Source organism: Haliotis asinina, chromosome 1 (genome assembly GCF_037392515.1).
Source record: "Haliotis asinina isolate JCU_RB_2024 chromosome 1, JCU_Hal_asi_v2, whole genome shotgun sequence".
In the NCBI taxonomy this organism is placed as follows: Eukaryota; Metazoa; Mollusca; class Gastropoda; order Lepetellida; family Haliotidae; genus Haliotis; species Haliotis asinina.
Window position 1 is genome coordinate 100966846 of NC_090280.1, and position 18182 is coordinate 100985027.

General features: G+C 39.9%; 2 protein-coding genes across 4 annotated transcripts in view; one reads left to right on the forward strand and one right to left on the reverse strand.

Moving 5' to 3' along the window:
* LOC137256703 (serine-rich adhesin for platelets-like) overlaps positions 1 to 5699 on the forward strand; it is a 31636-nt gene extending 25937 nt beyond the window's left edge. For all 3 annotated transcript variants that reach the window (XM_067794562.1, XM_067794561.1, XM_067794563.1), the window contains exons 5-8: positions 55 to 87; positions 854 to 940; positions 3191 to 4601; positions 5560 to 5699. In XM_067794562.1, coding sequence (XP_067650663.1) covers positions 55 to 87; positions 854 to 940; positions 3191 to 4566 — 1496 coding nt within the window. In that variant the 3' untranslated portion in view covers positions 4567 to 4601; positions 5560 to 5699. The remainder of the gene's footprint in view (positions 1 to 54; positions 88 to 853; positions 941 to 3190; positions 4602 to 5559) is intronic.
* LOC137256808 (uncharacterized) overlaps positions 1 to 10283 on the reverse strand; it is an 80950-nt gene extending 70667 nt beyond the window's left edge. The window contains exon 1 of the mRNA XM_067794569.1: positions 10121 to 10283. Coding sequence (XP_067650670.1) covers positions 10121 to 10174 — 54 coding nt within the window. The 5' untranslated portion in view covers positions 10175 to 10283. The remainder of the gene's footprint in view (positions 1 to 10120) is intronic.
* Positions 10284 to 18182: the final 7899 nt, after the last annotated feature.

An 18182-nucleotide genomic window follows, 5' to 3' on the forward strand; every position in this document is an offset into this window, starting at 1 on the left:
TAAATTTTAATGCATGTGTGCAACCTAACAGTCCTTGTTTGTATTTATTTGCAGGTCTGTTCGATTATACGGCTGTGAACGGACAAGGTATTGGCAACCAGTAATGCTAATTATATACAGAGTTAGCAAACTGAACGAACAACTACAAATGGTTTTTATTTACAATAACAAAGAAGTCTAATCTGCTCATCTTTCTGTGTCGTGGGCAAGTATACCAAACTTGTAACAAATTCAAAACAAAGATATAAAAGCAATTGTTTGGACGTGCACAGAGTGACCAGTATGGCCAGACACCCTGTACAGTTATTCGATGTAGTGTCGTTCAGTCCCCACACACCCAGAAACAAGTGTGTGTACTCTTTGTGACCTATGAAGATTCTTGTTAATGCAACAAGGATCTTCAACTGCAACTGGGGTTCCTAAAGCTGATGGTGGTTTTTTTGTCACTGATCAAAATGAACAAATATGTGTACAGTGATGTGTTTTTATTTGTTTGTTTTTTTGTTTGTTTGTTTGGTTTGTTTTAACGCGATATGTGCCGAGAGTAACATCGGATCAGTGGTTTAACACGGAGGTTAAAATGTTTGCTGAACACTCGGGTTCGGTTCCTCCTAAAATCTTCTCAGCCAATTTCTTGTGTCACCTGCCGTGGTGTTGCTGAAATATTGCCAAAAACGGATAACCCACCTCACTCACTGACTGCGCTAAACATGTTCAGTAAAGCATGACTAATGACTAAATATGCCTACGTGTATTCAGTGAGACCGATTTAGTTTGACATAATATTTTTTATCATCTTTCATTTGACCATTGGCCACTCGGTACAAACGTAATATTCATAAATGCATTTCAGGTGGAGGCTATACAGGTACGACGGACTATGGACCCATTACGAATGATGTGATGCAGTTCTTATCTACTCAAGGTTTCAGCACTTTAGGTTAGTGTCACCTTTGATCACATACATATGTTTTGATGAATAGTTGGATTGTTTCACTGAACTGAATTGTGATTAGCCGTATACATTGGCAAAGGATACGTCTATTACAATAACTAATTACGACGGATGTTCATCTTATTTTAAGAATTGACTGTGTGTTTCTTTCGTTGCATTGAGATGTGAAACTAAAAACCAATGTGCAAACTGAAATTTTTGCACATTTGTTTTTATTTTCATAAAACCAATGTGCAAACTGAAATGTTTGCACATTTGTTTTTATTTTCATACCTCAATGCAACGAAAGAAATACACAGTCAATTCTTATAATTAAATTCAACAACAAATACTATAGGCTTTCAACAATATTTCTTTCAAAATAATCAAATTCATCGAAACATGTATCTTTGTTACCTCTGATTAACAATTTCGGTGTAAGAATTCGGTAATGGCGTGACATGACTCAGGTGACTCATTTACATAAAATGACACGCCTACCAAACCATTAGCCAGTCAGCATAGAGCACCCCTAAACTGCTGTCAATCAACCAAGCTAACATCGGGTGGCGAATCAGAACGGAACAACACAACGTCACGCGTTCCGGTAACAGCAAAGTTTCAAGTTCAAACATTTGAATTACTACCAGCGAACTGAAAGACTCAGTTTGAAAAGTGAGAATTGGAAAAGAAGCTCGATGACATGAAGTTAGTGGAACTGAGATTGCTAGTGACAGCAGCATTTGCGCAAGTGGAAAGATGCTGTGATGTGACTGGGATTGCGATGCCATAAACTGATGTTCCATCGTGCGCATGCTCTTGTCGAGGCGTTACAACGTTATTAACGTTCACGGATAATTTTGAGTTGTTTGTTTATGTTAACCCCAATGTATTACTTCAATGTTTATCCAAAGTTCATTAGGGTACCTGAGTGCAAGGGAATTCCCTCGCCTCGCCGACATTCCTCAGGTCCGAAAGTAGTCCGGTTCGGTGGGCGTTGCTTAGCTTTTTAGATTCATTGGGAAATGAAATCAAAAGAAATGTTCCCAGTTAACCAATCAGATTGCCAGAATTTTAATGAACACAATGAAAATTTAATTATTGCTGCTTGATGGTCTTACACAATCACTACTTTATTACTTGTTTTCGCTCGTCACGTCGGAGAACGGTTCCACAGACAGGTATAACGTGTGAAGTCCATTACTGGTGAACCCGCCGTGATATTGTTGGAATATTGCTAATAGCGGCATGAAACTAATCTCATTCACTTTCCTTCATAAAAAAGAAGGTAACTGCACAGGAAACGATTATATTTGTACATCGTTATTTGATACTTTCTTTCACATTTGTGGGTTTATAAACTATGCGCACAGTATTCATTAGTGAGTGATCCTTTAGCAGCTATTTCATTCTAATAGCATCTCAAACCTTGACAAAAGTAACTTGATACTTCAATTTACTATTTGAATAAACCCTACTTTTCCAGTTATCAAAATGCATTTGATACGCTCTGGGATCGTTTAACCTTGTACTGTTAACTGTAAATAACTATAACATACAAAATAAACCATTTCTTATTACCCACTGTTTGCCAGTGCCAAACATGAACACAATAAGAACATTGTCAATATCTAATTTGTGAAGCCCCGTTCTTATACTCTACGTTCTTAAAGCATAAACGATATGTCATAACGGTACGCACCACTAAGAACCAGTGAGTTTATTTATGATGGATATTTTCACATAAAACGCGATTGCCAGGTGTAAGTTGAAGGCAGAAGGTAGATTTTTGACACATCCTCATATATCTGAATCTTCCAAACTTCATATGCAAACTAAAGACAAGGATTAATGTGAATAAAATATATTTAAAGAAATACGTCAGGGACAGTCACATATTTCAGACATGGTTAGCTTGGGGACACAAATGCGCATCTCCGGTTGCAGTGGACCACATTTGGCATGCCATGTCTGCTTGTATTGCAAGAGAAGACTACAAAATCAGCAGTTCTCGGATACTTCCATGAATGTTTCATTACGTCTCTGATATATACGAAGTTCTTCCTGAGAGATTAACCATCTTCAGTCTACACATCTTTACACTGTTAAACTATATAGATCATGCTGACACCCCAAATCAGTACGTTTCACCCCGTTTCAACCCTATGGAAAAAGCAAAAAGTGACTATCTAGTTTAAAAAAAAAACCCGTTACGATATGTTATTTTGTCGTGATATAATTATATATTTATTTCAGATGCATATTTACAGAATGAGTTGTCGCAAACGTTAGACAGTCCTGTTCCATACACATCTTCCTCTAGTAGTGCCTCATCCCAAGGTTCAACCTCAGGCACTGGAACCACAGCGGTTAAAACCTTGACCCAATCACAGCCCAATCAACTTCCTCCTGACACTGTAGCATCACCTGCCATCGATGTGCACAATCCACCTCTAGCAGAATCAAGTCAGCAAGACGCACAAACACACGATGCTGTCAATGATATCAAAATGCAGAATGTGGCTACAAAACCTCTTGATAATTCAAACAACATGGTGTTTGATGTTGCAATGGGAGTACAGGGACAGAACACACAACATTCTTTCAAGAACCAAGAAGGAACGCTACGTACAGGGCGCTCAACAAAAGCAGTGATTTCGGAAAGTATTGTAGATCCACTCTTAAATGCACCACAGGTCACTGCCACGCGTTTGTCTCCAGATGAATCTGGTTTTATAAGTATGACCGGTACTGGCCATACTAAGTCAAAAATGTCCCTTCAAGGACACTCTCACCAAAGGCAAACTATGAAACTTTCAGGGATACAGATGTTGCCGCAAGGAATGAGTGGTCACCTCATGGGGTCACAAACAGGTCAGGGCGAACCTACCAAAACATTTGGACTAAAGATGAATGTCAATACAGGAGGATTTTCTTCTGGAACATCTCATCAGAGTAGCTCAGCCGGAACAACTACAACGTCTTTCAACTCCCAACACGACGTTGGTGGAGTTGAGTGGGATCCAAATCAGCCGTCAAGTGCAACAACTAATTCACTGCCATCTATCCCTATTCCCACTGATGCATACTCTTCCCAGCAACTAACGGACATGAATGTAGGAGACACGCATTTGGGTACGCCGCTGACAAGCACCGAAGCTGATCCTCGCAATGTTAAATCGTCTTCTTTGTTGACGTCAGTGGCGAATGAAATGCCATCATTCACAGCTGATCTGCACTCAACTTTCTCTGGAGTTCAGGCAAGCAGTAGCGCAGGTCAAGTGATGTCGACATCTGAGGGAAGCAAGGCAGGTGTATCTGATTTTAACAGAGGCTTGGACAGTGCCACTTGGAACGGACAACCAGACTCCACAGCTGCACATCAAAAGATCACGGAGGCACCTGAATTCTATGAACCGGCTCCTCGTTACGTGGACAGTGACCAGGGTGATTCTGGGGATGGACAGGAAATGTCACAAAATACGGTGAATACAGAACCCACGAAATACAATTTCGATGTTTCAAAAGACAGACAGATGTCTCCACACGACGGCCAGCAGGTTCTGTCAAATACCGAACGTTCATCTGGTTATGCGGACTATTTCCCATCGACGTCACTTTCATCGAGATGACGGACCTTCTATCTCTTTCATGTGAAGGAAGAAACGTGAGTTAAAGAAAGCGATTTGATATGCTATGACGAGTGAGAATAGGGGCAGTTGGGTAGCTTAATGGTTAGCGAGACCGTTCGTCACATGGTTCGATTCCTCATATGGGTACAATGTGTGACACCCATTCCTGGAGTCTCCGACCGTGATAATGCTGGGACATTGCTAAAAATGGTGTAAAACAATGTTCACTCAGACTCGCCCAATGTGAATACTTTCTCTTAATGAACCTTGATAAATATTTGGGGCCTTTATGGAAGCCCATAAATGTTGCAATGTTATATAATGATTGTTGAATCGTATAATGGTGACTTGTAGTAAGATTCTTAAGATTATAGATTTGCTTTTGTCCCTTTTATCTAACACTTGTTTTCGAAATATCAGATGTTGCCTTCTCTTGAGCAAATTTAACCTGAGATAAATAGATGGCACTTGTTATGAAAAACGACTCACTCTCATGCTTAACTAATAACTAACATATCACAGCACGGGGTCAGTTGTCGGATCACCAACTTCAGGACTACACAGGAGGCACATTACATGATTCTTTTCTGAAAGGAAAAGTTATACAATATTTTGTTTCCCAACACAGTTTTCTTCACAACATCGAAACCATCTGTCTTCAAAATATTTAGGCATGCAAAACATGAATCATTATTTTCCAGTATTTTCTAGAACGTGTTATATTACTTAGAAACAAAACAGATAGGTCGTACATGTTTATTGGAGACTAGGTGCGGTGGAATAGTATGATGGTTAAAGCGTCTGCTCGTCACGCCGAAGACCTGGGTTCGATTCCACACATGTGTTCAATGTGTGTAGTCCATTCATGGGGTTCCCCACCGTGGTATAGCTGGAATGTTGCTAACAGCGGCGTAAAACCACACTGACTCACTCACTTATTAGAGATTGACACATGGACTTCCATATTGTTAACGTCACTGTACTTTGTTTCAGGGTACCTGTCCAGTAAAGGTGTGGGTGCCATTCTCTGTCTGTCTCATCCCTGTTGCCACTTTGTTTCGCGCTGACACATCGCATTTCACCCAATTAGTATCAGGAACATATGTTGCCGGAAGTAAAATTATGATTGGTAACTCTTGTCTCATTCGTTGTACCATCGTCCCTGTTCGGGTGATTTTCTATGTAGTTTGAGTGAGTGAGTTAAAATTTTTCGCCGCATCAGCAATATTTCAGCCTTATCGTGAATCAAACACGACAACTGACAATAGTTTATTGTTTACAGACCAACGCAACGTACTTTACGGTTTTACATATGGAATCAAAGAAAATTTGAGTTTGTGAAGGAGTGAAGGCTGTAGATACAGTTGCCCTTCACAATCGCATCAGTCTGGTATATCCGAGGACAGTACTCGATCGTTGGCTGAATTTATGCTCGGATATGAAATACGATTTTCGGAACGGAGTAAACATCTGCATTTATTCAAGCCTTTTCCACTGAGCGAATATTTTACTTTATGCAAAAGTGTTAGCCGAGCGCATAACGTATTCATTCGGCTCGCTGAAGACAAGGGTCTGATATGAGTACAGTGTGGAAAGCCCTTCTTGTGAGCCCCGCTGTGATATTGATGGATATTGCTAACTGCGGAGTACAAAAACAATATTCACTCACTTCCCTATTCACTTTTGATGCGATGAGTCCATGGAAAAAGACAAGTCTAAACACATGAATTAATCTGCCTGTCAGGTCAACGTGAGAAGCAAAGACCTATCAATCATCGAATTTCGGATAAGCATATATAACATGGTTTTGGCTTTACTCGTTTTAAATTTAGCAACATATGTCTGCTTTCCGTAAAGATTGTGACAGCAAACTAATCATGGCGAGATGATATTTAGACACCCTATATCAATCAGAATACAACAAAACATGTTGCAAATGCAAAAATTATCCTGTCCAATAATACCTTTACAATGACTAATCTCAGGGAAGAACAATAGCTGAAAGACTTTTACACCTGCTTCTAGCGTTCATGTTCCAACGAACAGCTGTAGGGGTACATATCTGATTTAGTAATCTGTAAGATCGTGAAGTATTAGTGAAGCAGTATAAGCTTTTTTAGCATTATTAAACACAGGAAGTGGGTATTTTAAGGCAGGTGGTGTTTTTTATGACTTTTAAAAGTTGATGAATAAGGATCTCTTCTTCTCCAAGAAGCGTGTTGTGGAAGGGTTACTTATATTCTAACTCCTCAACCGGAGAAAGAAGATAGTGAGAGGGCGTCAGTATTTTGACTCACTGCATCATTTCCAGACTGACGTGCAAAACGTGTAAACAATATACACAATACAGATAGCACTGATGACTCGGGCTCGATTCCCCACATGGAAACAATATGTTAAGCCCACTCTGGTGTCCTCCACTGTGATATTGTTGTTATATTGCTAAAGGCGACGTTAAACTCAATCATTCACTCAATAGAGCAAGTCGTAGAACCCACTGGGTGCATTTGGCATTAAACCGACGAAAGGTATCTGAATGGATCAGTAAGAAGGAGATCTGACACCGTGTGTTCATAACAAGAGTAAACTATGTACCGTGCTACAGTCAGGACACACATCTCACACAGTCTGTATAGAAGAATGTGGTAACAGCAACAAGAAAACGCCAACGATATTAACAGGTGTATTTGAAACATAAAAAAGTGCAAACATATTTTTGTGTGTGTTCTTTTCCTGCATTTTCTCATCGTTGTACATGTTTTGCATAAAAAAGGAGAAACTGCATACATTTTGTTCTATAACTACCTAAATTAAACAAACGTTCATGGCAATAAAGAACAGACAGTATCCATTGTTCTGTTGGTCATTGTACCTCTTCAGTAGTTGAGTTATGTATGTTCAAGCAACAGCAAAGGTGATACAATTCAGGTTTTCTAAGACGTCAAAACGAGATGGTCCCAAAGAATGAAATTGAAGTAATTCCAATATGTAAGTACAGATCATGCAAGACTAATTGTATTTTGACAAATAGTTATGTATTTTCGTGTTGAATGAAACAATCGTCACACACACAATATGGTATTTCAACTGGTATTTTTTTTCTTTTAATTTGTGACGATATAGATAGGTATTGAATGACACAACATTTCAACTTCCCTGTGAAAGTTATTCTCTCATATTAAATACGAAAACACAGTTGCAAGTCAATTGTGCGTGCATTCAACTAGTGGTTAACCTCTCTTCAGAAGTTGGGAAGTACAATATAGGACAGACTTTAAGGTTAAAAAGTTGTTTTGTTCGCGAGAACGACGTTTCACTACAGACGTTTCTGAACGGAACGTCGCTCTCACGAATAAAGAGGTTGTTATCCATAAAGTCTTTCTATACTCAGCTAGTGGTTGTCAAATACTACATATGTCATTGAACAGTCTAGAAATTCCTCCGAACATTACCGTCACAGTTCAGTGATTGAGCGTGTCGAGACATAGAGATTAAGTGTGCTTAGTTTACAATGACCTACTGCCTCTCACAGTTCCTCAACAGCACCACTGTCACTTGTACCTCATTAACAGACAGCGAGGCATAAATCTGTTGCGGGAATGACGTCACAAAGGACTTCGCAGCCACGTTTTACAACCTGCGTGCGTGACATGGACTCGTTTTGTGGCACTAAAAGGGACAGTTTATTTTTCTTCAAGGTCACACTTCCGCTCTGTGGAAATTTCATAATTAAATTACCATCCCTGATCGGCACAAATACACCTGTTTTTCAGTGTGACAAGCGAACATATCCACTGGCAACGGCTATAGTTATCGCCCGTGCTTTTAATATAATTGGTAAAATTAGTGAAACTTATCACATTATTGTAATGGCGATGAGCACACATTGGAACGTTACTAGAAACAGCTGAGCTGTTGGATAGCCCACACACCAGGAAACACGCTCTATTCTACCCAAATATAGCAGGATTTCCTATGTATTTCTGGGTAAAACAACGTACCTATTCATATTAGGAAATCCCGTTCTAGTTCTACTTACAAATCAGATTCTACCCACGTTGGACACTCTTATCTAAACATCTCATTGAGGTGGGAAACATGCAGGGAAAAGACGATCATTGCATTTCGGGAAACGCTCTCAGGTCAGAGCAAGACATCTCCTCTTACTTCGAAACAACCCTTTGCATATATATATTGAATCATCATGATTACTAATAATAGGTGATCGGTTGGTTCCTGTTATCAACTACAAAGACCTTTATGTGACGTCAGCGAAGTCAACTTACGATGGTTTTATTGAATCCCGCTTCGCCCCGACCACGGACAGTTTCCTTCCCATGCCAGTGAGTTCACCAGAGCAGACCAGTATCCGCTCATGCTTCCTTCCAACTCTAGACTGGTTCGCCGGTGAACACGTACTAAACTAGTTGGGTTTTTTCTCTCGTTTAAGCCCCATTTGTTGCAAATCTTCATATTTAGATTTTATTGAGGGTTTGTTCAAACCTTTTAGCAACAATGCCCGGGCATTTTGTAATAATGGTAGCTAAGCCGGTTGGTAAAAGAAATTATATCCCATGCAGGTTTAAATACAACTCACTCAATGAACACCGTAACCACACAGATAGTTCTAAGTGCCTAAAACAATGGAAAATAACACGACCAACAAATGACGATGTTAGTGCTGACATTTCGTAAGGCAGGGATTTCCAGTTGCTAACTCAGGTACATCTGACACATGTCATCTTTATGAAAGCTTGTCCATAATTCTCCCAAACTGATCTAGATGGAATGCATGTTTGTGCTAGAGGGCTTCCATCGGAACTCGTCAGAATATCTGCCTTCATAAACGTCACAAAACCTTGAGTGAAGAAAATGGAAACATAAACTCAGGTGGTCAAGGGTGTATATCACTTGATTATGTGTGACGTTTGTAACTTGCAGGAACGTAGAGTTACAATTAAAGGCGAATAAACCCTTGGCATCAAATCATTTCCACAAACAAAAAAGATTTAGAACTGTGAAAACTAGATGAAAACTACTCATATTTCTCCGAATGTCCTCGTAGGTGATTTGTCGTGGACGAACGTGTGACTAAATATTTCGCACAAAATGTTCTGCTGATGCCATGATCCAGGTCATGAATCAATTCCACAGCGACAAACTGAACAAATATTGTTTCAGACACTAAGTCTTTTATAGGCTATTCTTTGTGATATACAAACCATTAATGTTGACCAGAAAAAACAAAGCATATAAAACATCTTGGCTGTATGTCCATTTTTGCCGCATGTGTTCACTTTTGGTTTCAAAATGAGAAACATCAGGACATGTCAGTGCTACAGCCAGTCAATTTAAACAGCCTTCGACAAGGTTTCATGCATGCCAGACAAAGTAACCTTATCAGGATAAAGTGCAGATGATTAGAGCTACGTCAACGTCGATGACGTCACCGTACCATTCATGTGACCAACGTGTGCCGATCAATTCTTGGAGTTGAGAAACCATCAACAAGAAAGATGGAACAAACATGATACTGACGAAAATTACGACCTACCTTCCCAAGCGGACTAGCACATGTAACAGTTGTGTGGAAAATAGTGTCCGACATGTTTGACCCGTGTTTCCTTTAATTGGCTATAAAATGCAAATGTTCCTGAAAACAAGCGAAGGTGATGACATGCTGACACCTGAGCTGATATACACGTCGTGAAGAGTAGGAAGGGGTAGGAGGGGGACAGTTCTGAGGGGGGGTCTGAAACCATGTGTCCGCCCAAACATTGTTGTCAGCGTGTCACGTACTGTGTTGTGGACATGCATCTTATCACCGGCATTCTACACAGGTTTTGTCTCATTTCGTTGTCTTCAGATTATACGAGAAACGTGGCAAAGGCATTTCGGATTTAGCGACATCACGCTTTTTTCGCAGTAACACAGGTTACGAATTTTAACGATGTAAAAATCTACTTAACTACACGCTGTCAGGTTTCTAAGCATGCAATTTTAATCGAAACGTTACAAAGTTGGGATCGTGTAAACTTGCCATGATGATACTCTTTTAATTAGGTAATGACTTAACTTATGATCAAACAACCATTGAGCAAAGCGGCATATGACAATGATGACATTGCACAGTGACCATGCAAAAGTAGTCTGGTTTGCCTTTACATAGGATTCCAAGGAGCATCGGCTTTTGTTTGTCTGTTTCAGACAAGCGATGTCCAGCCGAGCAGTTGCGGATGTCTGTTATCCTTGAACGTGGTAGGCACCTTCTCAGACAGTGTGTGTTTGAATACCTTCCGGGACGCAATCCCCTAAGAGATCTGAATCTGTACTTTTTGAGAAAGTGTGATGGGAAACATAAGATAAACATATATTATATCTGACTAGTTTCTAAATGGCATTTTTACTGTGTACTCCAACTGCTGCTCGGTGTACCGTGGTTGAGAATAGATAGCTGTTTGTTTTGATGTTGATATTTCCACTACCCAAAGTATATGTCCGGAATTTCTTTCAGTATTGTATTCATTATATCGTGAGTGGGGCATCAGCTGATCGTCATGTAGAGCAACTCCGGTAAAACTGCCACTGTTGACGCCTTGAAACGTGAGTGAATTTAGGTTTATGCCGCACTCAGCAATATTCCAGCTATATAGCGCCCCTTTAAACGAACCTCGGGAACGTGGAATAGGTACATACAGTCACTTGTCTTACCGTCATGAAAAATACTTTAATTATATCAGTCAATGACGCGTAAACAAGTTTCACTGTAACACCTCCCAGGAGGGAGACAACTGAAAAAAATATTTGTGTCATCATATTATTCATTCTTCATTCATATGTTTCCGGTTGCGTTGAACTTTGGATAGCTGGAAGTTATTATATAGATCCTTCAATTTCGACACAACTGTGTTTGTAGATATGAAATGGTATGCTGTAACAGGATTAAAGTTTTGTTTCTCGGCTTTGGTTTTGATTTAAAGGAGACGGGTCTAATTCTTCACAAATATTGGCAATAGCTAGAATATATTTCAGTGACTCTTGCTTTGATTACATAAACACACACACACACATACACACACATACACACACAAACACACACTCACATCTTATATGAGTATGCGCGCGCAACCTCGTGCACACCTAGACTCTCGACACGCTCACATGAAGGTATCCGCATTGGTAATGTCTGATAACGTCAATGCTTACGAATGGCTACTTCATCAGAGACTAAGGGAAGACTATGTATCCATCTTGAGCTACTTGCACAAAAGCGATGAGATTGTCGCGCCTCCTGTACTTAAAGGGGCACTGATGCGGAGCAATTTCCGTGGACTTTTGTTATTGTTTTTCTCCCGTGAGTACCCGGGTGATATCCCAGAATTCGTGACTGGTTCGTGACCTCTGCCGCGCAGTCTGTATGCGCAACTGAGAGTTTAATTATAGACAGATAGATTGCCAATGCGGATCCTGTTTCACACACATACGCGATGTAGTGTGCTTTTCTGTCATATAGATTCTGCTGAAAGGCTGCTACCTTGTTCAAGAATGTATCCATCAATATCCACATAAAAGAACGATATTCCATTCATCTGCAGCTGGTAAATAATCCTGCTCTGTGTTGTGTGTCTTAAAACAGTCTAATTTGCGAAAAATTAAAACATGTTTTAACGTCTTTCACATTGGTGAAAACCTGATAAACCTCTCATTGATCATCCAAGATAGCACTACTGGCAACTAATTGTATGATGTCCGCCATTCTAGCTAATTTATTTAACCAATAATGAGCAATCAATCAATCAACGCAAGGGTGGTTCATTCTTTGAAGGGACGATGTTGTTTTTACACTCACACTTTACGACAGGGTGTAGTCAGTATAGATTAGTACATCTACACACACTGCCTTTTGACAAATCCGCTGTAGAAGATAAAAGTAATTAATCAATGAGTGTGTTATCGGTTAATCCTTCGATCGATGTTTGTTTTTCTAACTCAGCTGATAAACCCTCTTGCATCTCGTACATGCACATATTATATAACATACAATACATTTGCCACTACAGACCTTAATTTATAATGTTGCGTATTTACTCCAGACAGGAGACATGCCAAATGGGAACCTTTGTTGAGTAACCTGAGTGGTGTTACCACCAATCATACCTGTTATAAATTCATTAACTGACCTTCAAGAGTATGATGACAAATAACATGTGTAGGTTTACACCATCAAACACGAGCTACAGCAAGGAAGATGCAATCTCTGTGTCGCATGCAGCCTGAAAATACTTATGGGGCGAAACTGTTTTGAGGATACCAACGGAATTTCGTTACATAAGGAATACACATAGGCATATGCTGTATACTTGGTGTAGGTGTAATAAGTTGGTTGTTTCACGTAAGAAGATTTTCAAATTTCTGTACCAAAGGCAAAGTCATTGTTTTTAGTTTACGAATTCAAATAAATCAGCTGTGTGTTTTTATTTCCATAAAAAATAAACCAGGGTAGCTACCATAGCTACCAAAATTTACGTATGATATTTGCTATCACACTTGAACCAATACCCAAAACTATCTAAATATAAAGCTTTGCAATCTTTCGGAATGAAACAAATGGCTTGTTACGTGCCTGTAGACATCATATTTTCACATAACATGATTTAATATCGAGGTTAAAAACACAGAAATAGGATCAAATTGGATCAGTCACTATACCATCCAAGCATCCGAAAAAAACTACACTGCTGGGATATTTTGTTACGATCAGGCAAGGAATATCATGGATATTTTTAAATAATGGCATATGATGGGCATCGGGCCTCCTGACTGTTAAGGCGAAGAAATTCTGCTAATATGGACAAGAGCCCAGTCCCTTTGTCCGTCACGGTTGAGGGAGCGGGCGCCGAACAATTTGCAGTTTGGTTTCGTAACTAGACCGTTGGCGAGAAACATTATTCACTCCGCATCAGTGCCCCTTTAAGCATAGATTTCATACAGTCGATGCGCTAATATTGCTTTTTTCGAGTGGGCGAATGTCACCGAGCTGAGTCTCTTGGTTGTGGATTCGCGTTATTGGACATTCCATAGTGACGGTTGGTTAGAGCCTAACGCCAAGATCAGCATCAACACACCTTCATAGGTTGAAGTGCACACTACAGCGGCGTCAGCTCACCTAACTCGCTCACTCCGGCATTAGTACACGTTACGTTGTATTGCTGCAAGACTTGACAAAAAGACGAGCAAAGCAAGGGAGGTAAGCCACGGTTTGTAATTGTTTCAAGCACCGTAAAATGCCTATTTTAGCTCACATTCTGTTTCCATCTTCAAGACTGATATGTGGCATTATATAGAGGGCAAAAATACTTAGTAGTATTTGTACATTTTGAAATTGTGAACAATGATGTATTCAAGATCAAGATGGTTTATTGTACATAAGGCCTCTGGCCCGTATACATAGTGTTATAATGACAGACACCATGTTGACATGATTGCAAAGCGTAAAAGGCATCATAGCATTGTGAAATTAGTTACCAGGAGAAATGAGACTCTTCCTTAACGACAATGAAAGAGAGAAACAGAGCTAATTTAACATGGACGGATTCGTCTTTTGATGATAGAATTCTTATAAGTGATTCCCTTGTAGGGTGACGCAGGTATTTCTGTGGAATGTACTCCTTTCTTAACTCGGTATAAGCGTCACATATAAACAACAGATGATATTCATCCTCGATTTCCGCCATACAAACCGGACAAAATCTTAGATGTTTGGCCAGTGACTTGTGACGGCCAGTATTTATCATTATATCTGTTAAGCCAAGTCTAAATCTAATAATTGTATTTCTAAGTTTCTTGCTTGTAAAGTTTGTCAAATATGTCTCAGATTCTATCAACGTTTTAAAGGATCTATATACATCAAATCTAGAACTTAAATTAAGTCTATTCATCCAGTTGTGTCGAAACATATCCACGGCTCTTTGACGGAATTCGTTCATAAACAGCCGCTCGTTACCGACCCCTTGGAAAATCCACACATACCGGAATCCATACGAAAATAGCAGATGTCTTACATTTGATGTCCACGTAACTTAACCAATATTATCTAGATACAGTAACATGTTATAAGACTTTTTGGGTAGACGCTGTCCATGCATTTTCAGTATTTTGAGCCAAAAGTTAATACAACGAAGATGAGAATTTATGTATGGTGGGTATCTTCCACATTCAACATACACCATATACACTGACCCAAAAAAGAAACGCATAGCTGAAATCTCATTTTTAAAGTAGATTTTTTCGGAAAATATGGAATGGAATGACAATTAATGTAAATATTAAGTGTTTTTATAGTCAATACAACCAAAACAGACAAACAAACACAACCTCTGGTGATTATTCGCCACACCACAGCACCTTGAAAACGCTTTGTATAATCTGCACGTGGGAAAATCTGAAAGCATTATGCACGTGCAAATGCAGGATCTCAATCTTGATTATGATGGCTATAAAAGGGGACAGGTCCTGTTGCGATTCATTCTTCGAATTTCTTTCTATGCGACGCGAAAAATGCCAAGGTTAAATGAAGAAAACAGAAATAGAGCCATTGGACGTCTGGAAGCTGGGGAAAGTCAGTCATCAGTTGCCAGACGTCTGAATGTGAGGCAGAGCACGATTTCCCGTCTCTGGCAACGATACACGCAACACACCTCGACCAGAGACCGTCCAAGGAGTGGGAGACCAAGGGTGACAACTCCAGCACAAGACCGCTACATCCGGGTGCTTCATCTGCGTAATCGGGCCGTCACTGCTACGTATACCGCTGATCACGTTCCTGGGCTGCGTAGAGTCTCTCCACAAACCATCAGGAATCGCCTAAGAGAGCATGGAATTCGACCTATGCAACCTCATGCAGGACCTGTTCTGCATCCCCATCACCGTCGTGCACGTCTTCAGTGGTGCAGGAACGTTCGGGCGTGGAACCTCTTGAATTGGAGGAGGATCTGGTTCAGCGATGAGTCACGTTTTCTGCTGTACAGACATGATGGAAGGATGCGTGTTTACAGACGTCGAAATGAGAGATATGCTCGACAGTGCGTTCGTGAGGTCAACAGACACGGTGGTGGAGGTGTAATGATGTGGGGGAGCATATCTATGAACGGCAGGACACAGTTGGTGCATGTGCAAGGGAATCTCAATGCTGTAAGCTACCGGGATGAAATTCTGAACCGTCATGTTGTTCCTACAATTGACGCTAGAAGGGAAATTTTCCAGCACGACAATGCAAGACCGCACACAGCACGCATTACCACGGATTTCCTTGCCAACAACAACATTACAGTTCTTCCATGGCCCTCAAAATAGCCGGATTTGAACCCAATTGAACATTTATGGGACCAATTGGGTAAACGGTTACGACGTCGACAGCCGCAGCCACAGACACGTCTACAGTTGGTGAATGCGTTGCGAGATGAGTGGAGAAGAATCCCACAAAGGCGGATACGACGTCTTATACAGTCAATGCCCAGGCGATGCAGAGCAGTGATTGATGCCCGTGGTGGTCACACCAGATACTGACTTTCTCACTATGCCATGGAAAATAGAGACGCTTAATACCACTGTGAATGATTGTATATGTCTTGACACACATTTGTTAATACCCGTGTGAATTATCATTGCTCAAGTTCCATTACTTTTTGTGCAATTTAAGTTAATAAATCATCTCTCATAACATTGGATTTTCACCTATGCGTTTCTTTTTTGGGCCAGTGTAGTTTGATGTTGTAATATTGACATTAAGGAACTTCTTACATGCTAGCAGATGTATTTTTTCAATTGGTTCGAAAGTCTGGAAACCCCATATTTCTGCCCCATACAAAAGCATTGGTTGAATCTGTGCATCGAAAAGTTTAAAAAACATTTTTGGCGTTATTGACGCTAATGGATAGAGTGATGACAGTAAATATACCAGAGCCTTTTTCGCTTTTTCCAATAGGGCAACGGCTGTTTTACCCATATTCAATGTATAACTAAAAAGTATTCCAAGATATTTGTATTCAGGAACTATTTGCATTGAAATGCCGTTATAGTACCATTTTTCGCTACAAGCGACATGCCCTCCCCTACCAAATACAACAATATTTGACTTGTCTAGATTGACATCTAATTTCCATACTTTCGAGTAGTTCTCCAAAATGTCTAGTTGGTTCTGTAAACCTACCACTGTGTCCGATACTAATATCACGTCGTCGGCAAACAGTAGCATTAAAATCTCCAACATATCAGGGTATAGTTGTACTCCATGTTTCCCTTTATGGATTATTTCATTTTCTAATTCGCCAATGAAGAAGTAGAATAGAATAGGACTTAACAAACATCCTTGCTTCACACCCAGTGAGCACTCAAAATAGTCAGTGAGTCCCACATTGCTGTGCACACAAGCCTTTACGCTGGCATAAATACCTTGTAACATAAATAACATTTTCCCGTCTAATCCCGCCCGCCTTAAACAAGACCACAATTTTTGTCGATTTACCGAGTCAAATGCTTTCCTAAAGTCGATAAATGCTTCATACAATTTACGTTTTCTTCTTATTAAGTGCTTTTGCACAATTGCATACAATGTGAAAATATGATCAGATGTGGAATAGCCTTTCCTGAAGCCAGCCTGTGTTTCAGGGATTTGGTCTCTAATATTTGCCCACATGTTTAGTCTTTTGTTGAGGATAGATAAAAACAATTTACTAATACTACTCGCCAAAGATATGCCTCTGTAATGATGTCGCCCTTTTTGTGTAAAGGTACTATAATAGACTGTGCACAGGATTTTGGAAAATATCCAGTCTTAAAAACACAGTTACAACATTTATGTAAAAATGGCAATATTATGTCTTGGGAGGCTTTTAGCATCTCAACTAAAATCTTACCCGGGCCAGGTGATTTTCCGCTTTTGAGATTTTTTTATAGCATCAACAATTTCGGTTTCTGTTATTTTTTAATCAAGTATTTCGACATCAACTTCAGTATAACCTCTGGTCTCCGAGACAGCCTTAGATTCCAGAAAGCTAGCTGCATCGTTACAATCAGAATCTTCAGAGAAATGTGAAAAGACGGAACGGAAGTGTGACACCCACAGGTCGGTTGTTAAAGAACAGGCCACATTATCTTTACTGTTTAGGGAACGGATCTCCCACCAAAACTTACTAGAATTTTGGGTGAAAGTGCTCAATTTTTTAAGTCGGAGATCTCTTTTTTTGCTCTTATATTTTCTGCATGATTCTTTATATCTATTTCTCAAAGAACAAAAAGTCTTTCTATCGTTGTAGTTTCGTGTAAGTCTAAATTTCCTAAGTGCCTTTCTCGCGTCACGCTTTGCGGACCTACAGTCGTCGTTTAAAGGTTGGCGTCTTAAAATCTGGGATCTAGCTGCAGGTCTTTTCATGCATTTGGCTGCATCCAGTATATGACTTAAGAGCACCATCTATATTAATATCTATGTATTCGGTTAAACTATAGAAAAAGGTCTTAGCTTTATCCTTCAAGCAGGTTATAAAGTTGTCTGATAGAACACTGTTCCACTTGCACGTTTCCATGACATTAAGTACAATACCTGGTTGCTTATCAGATGA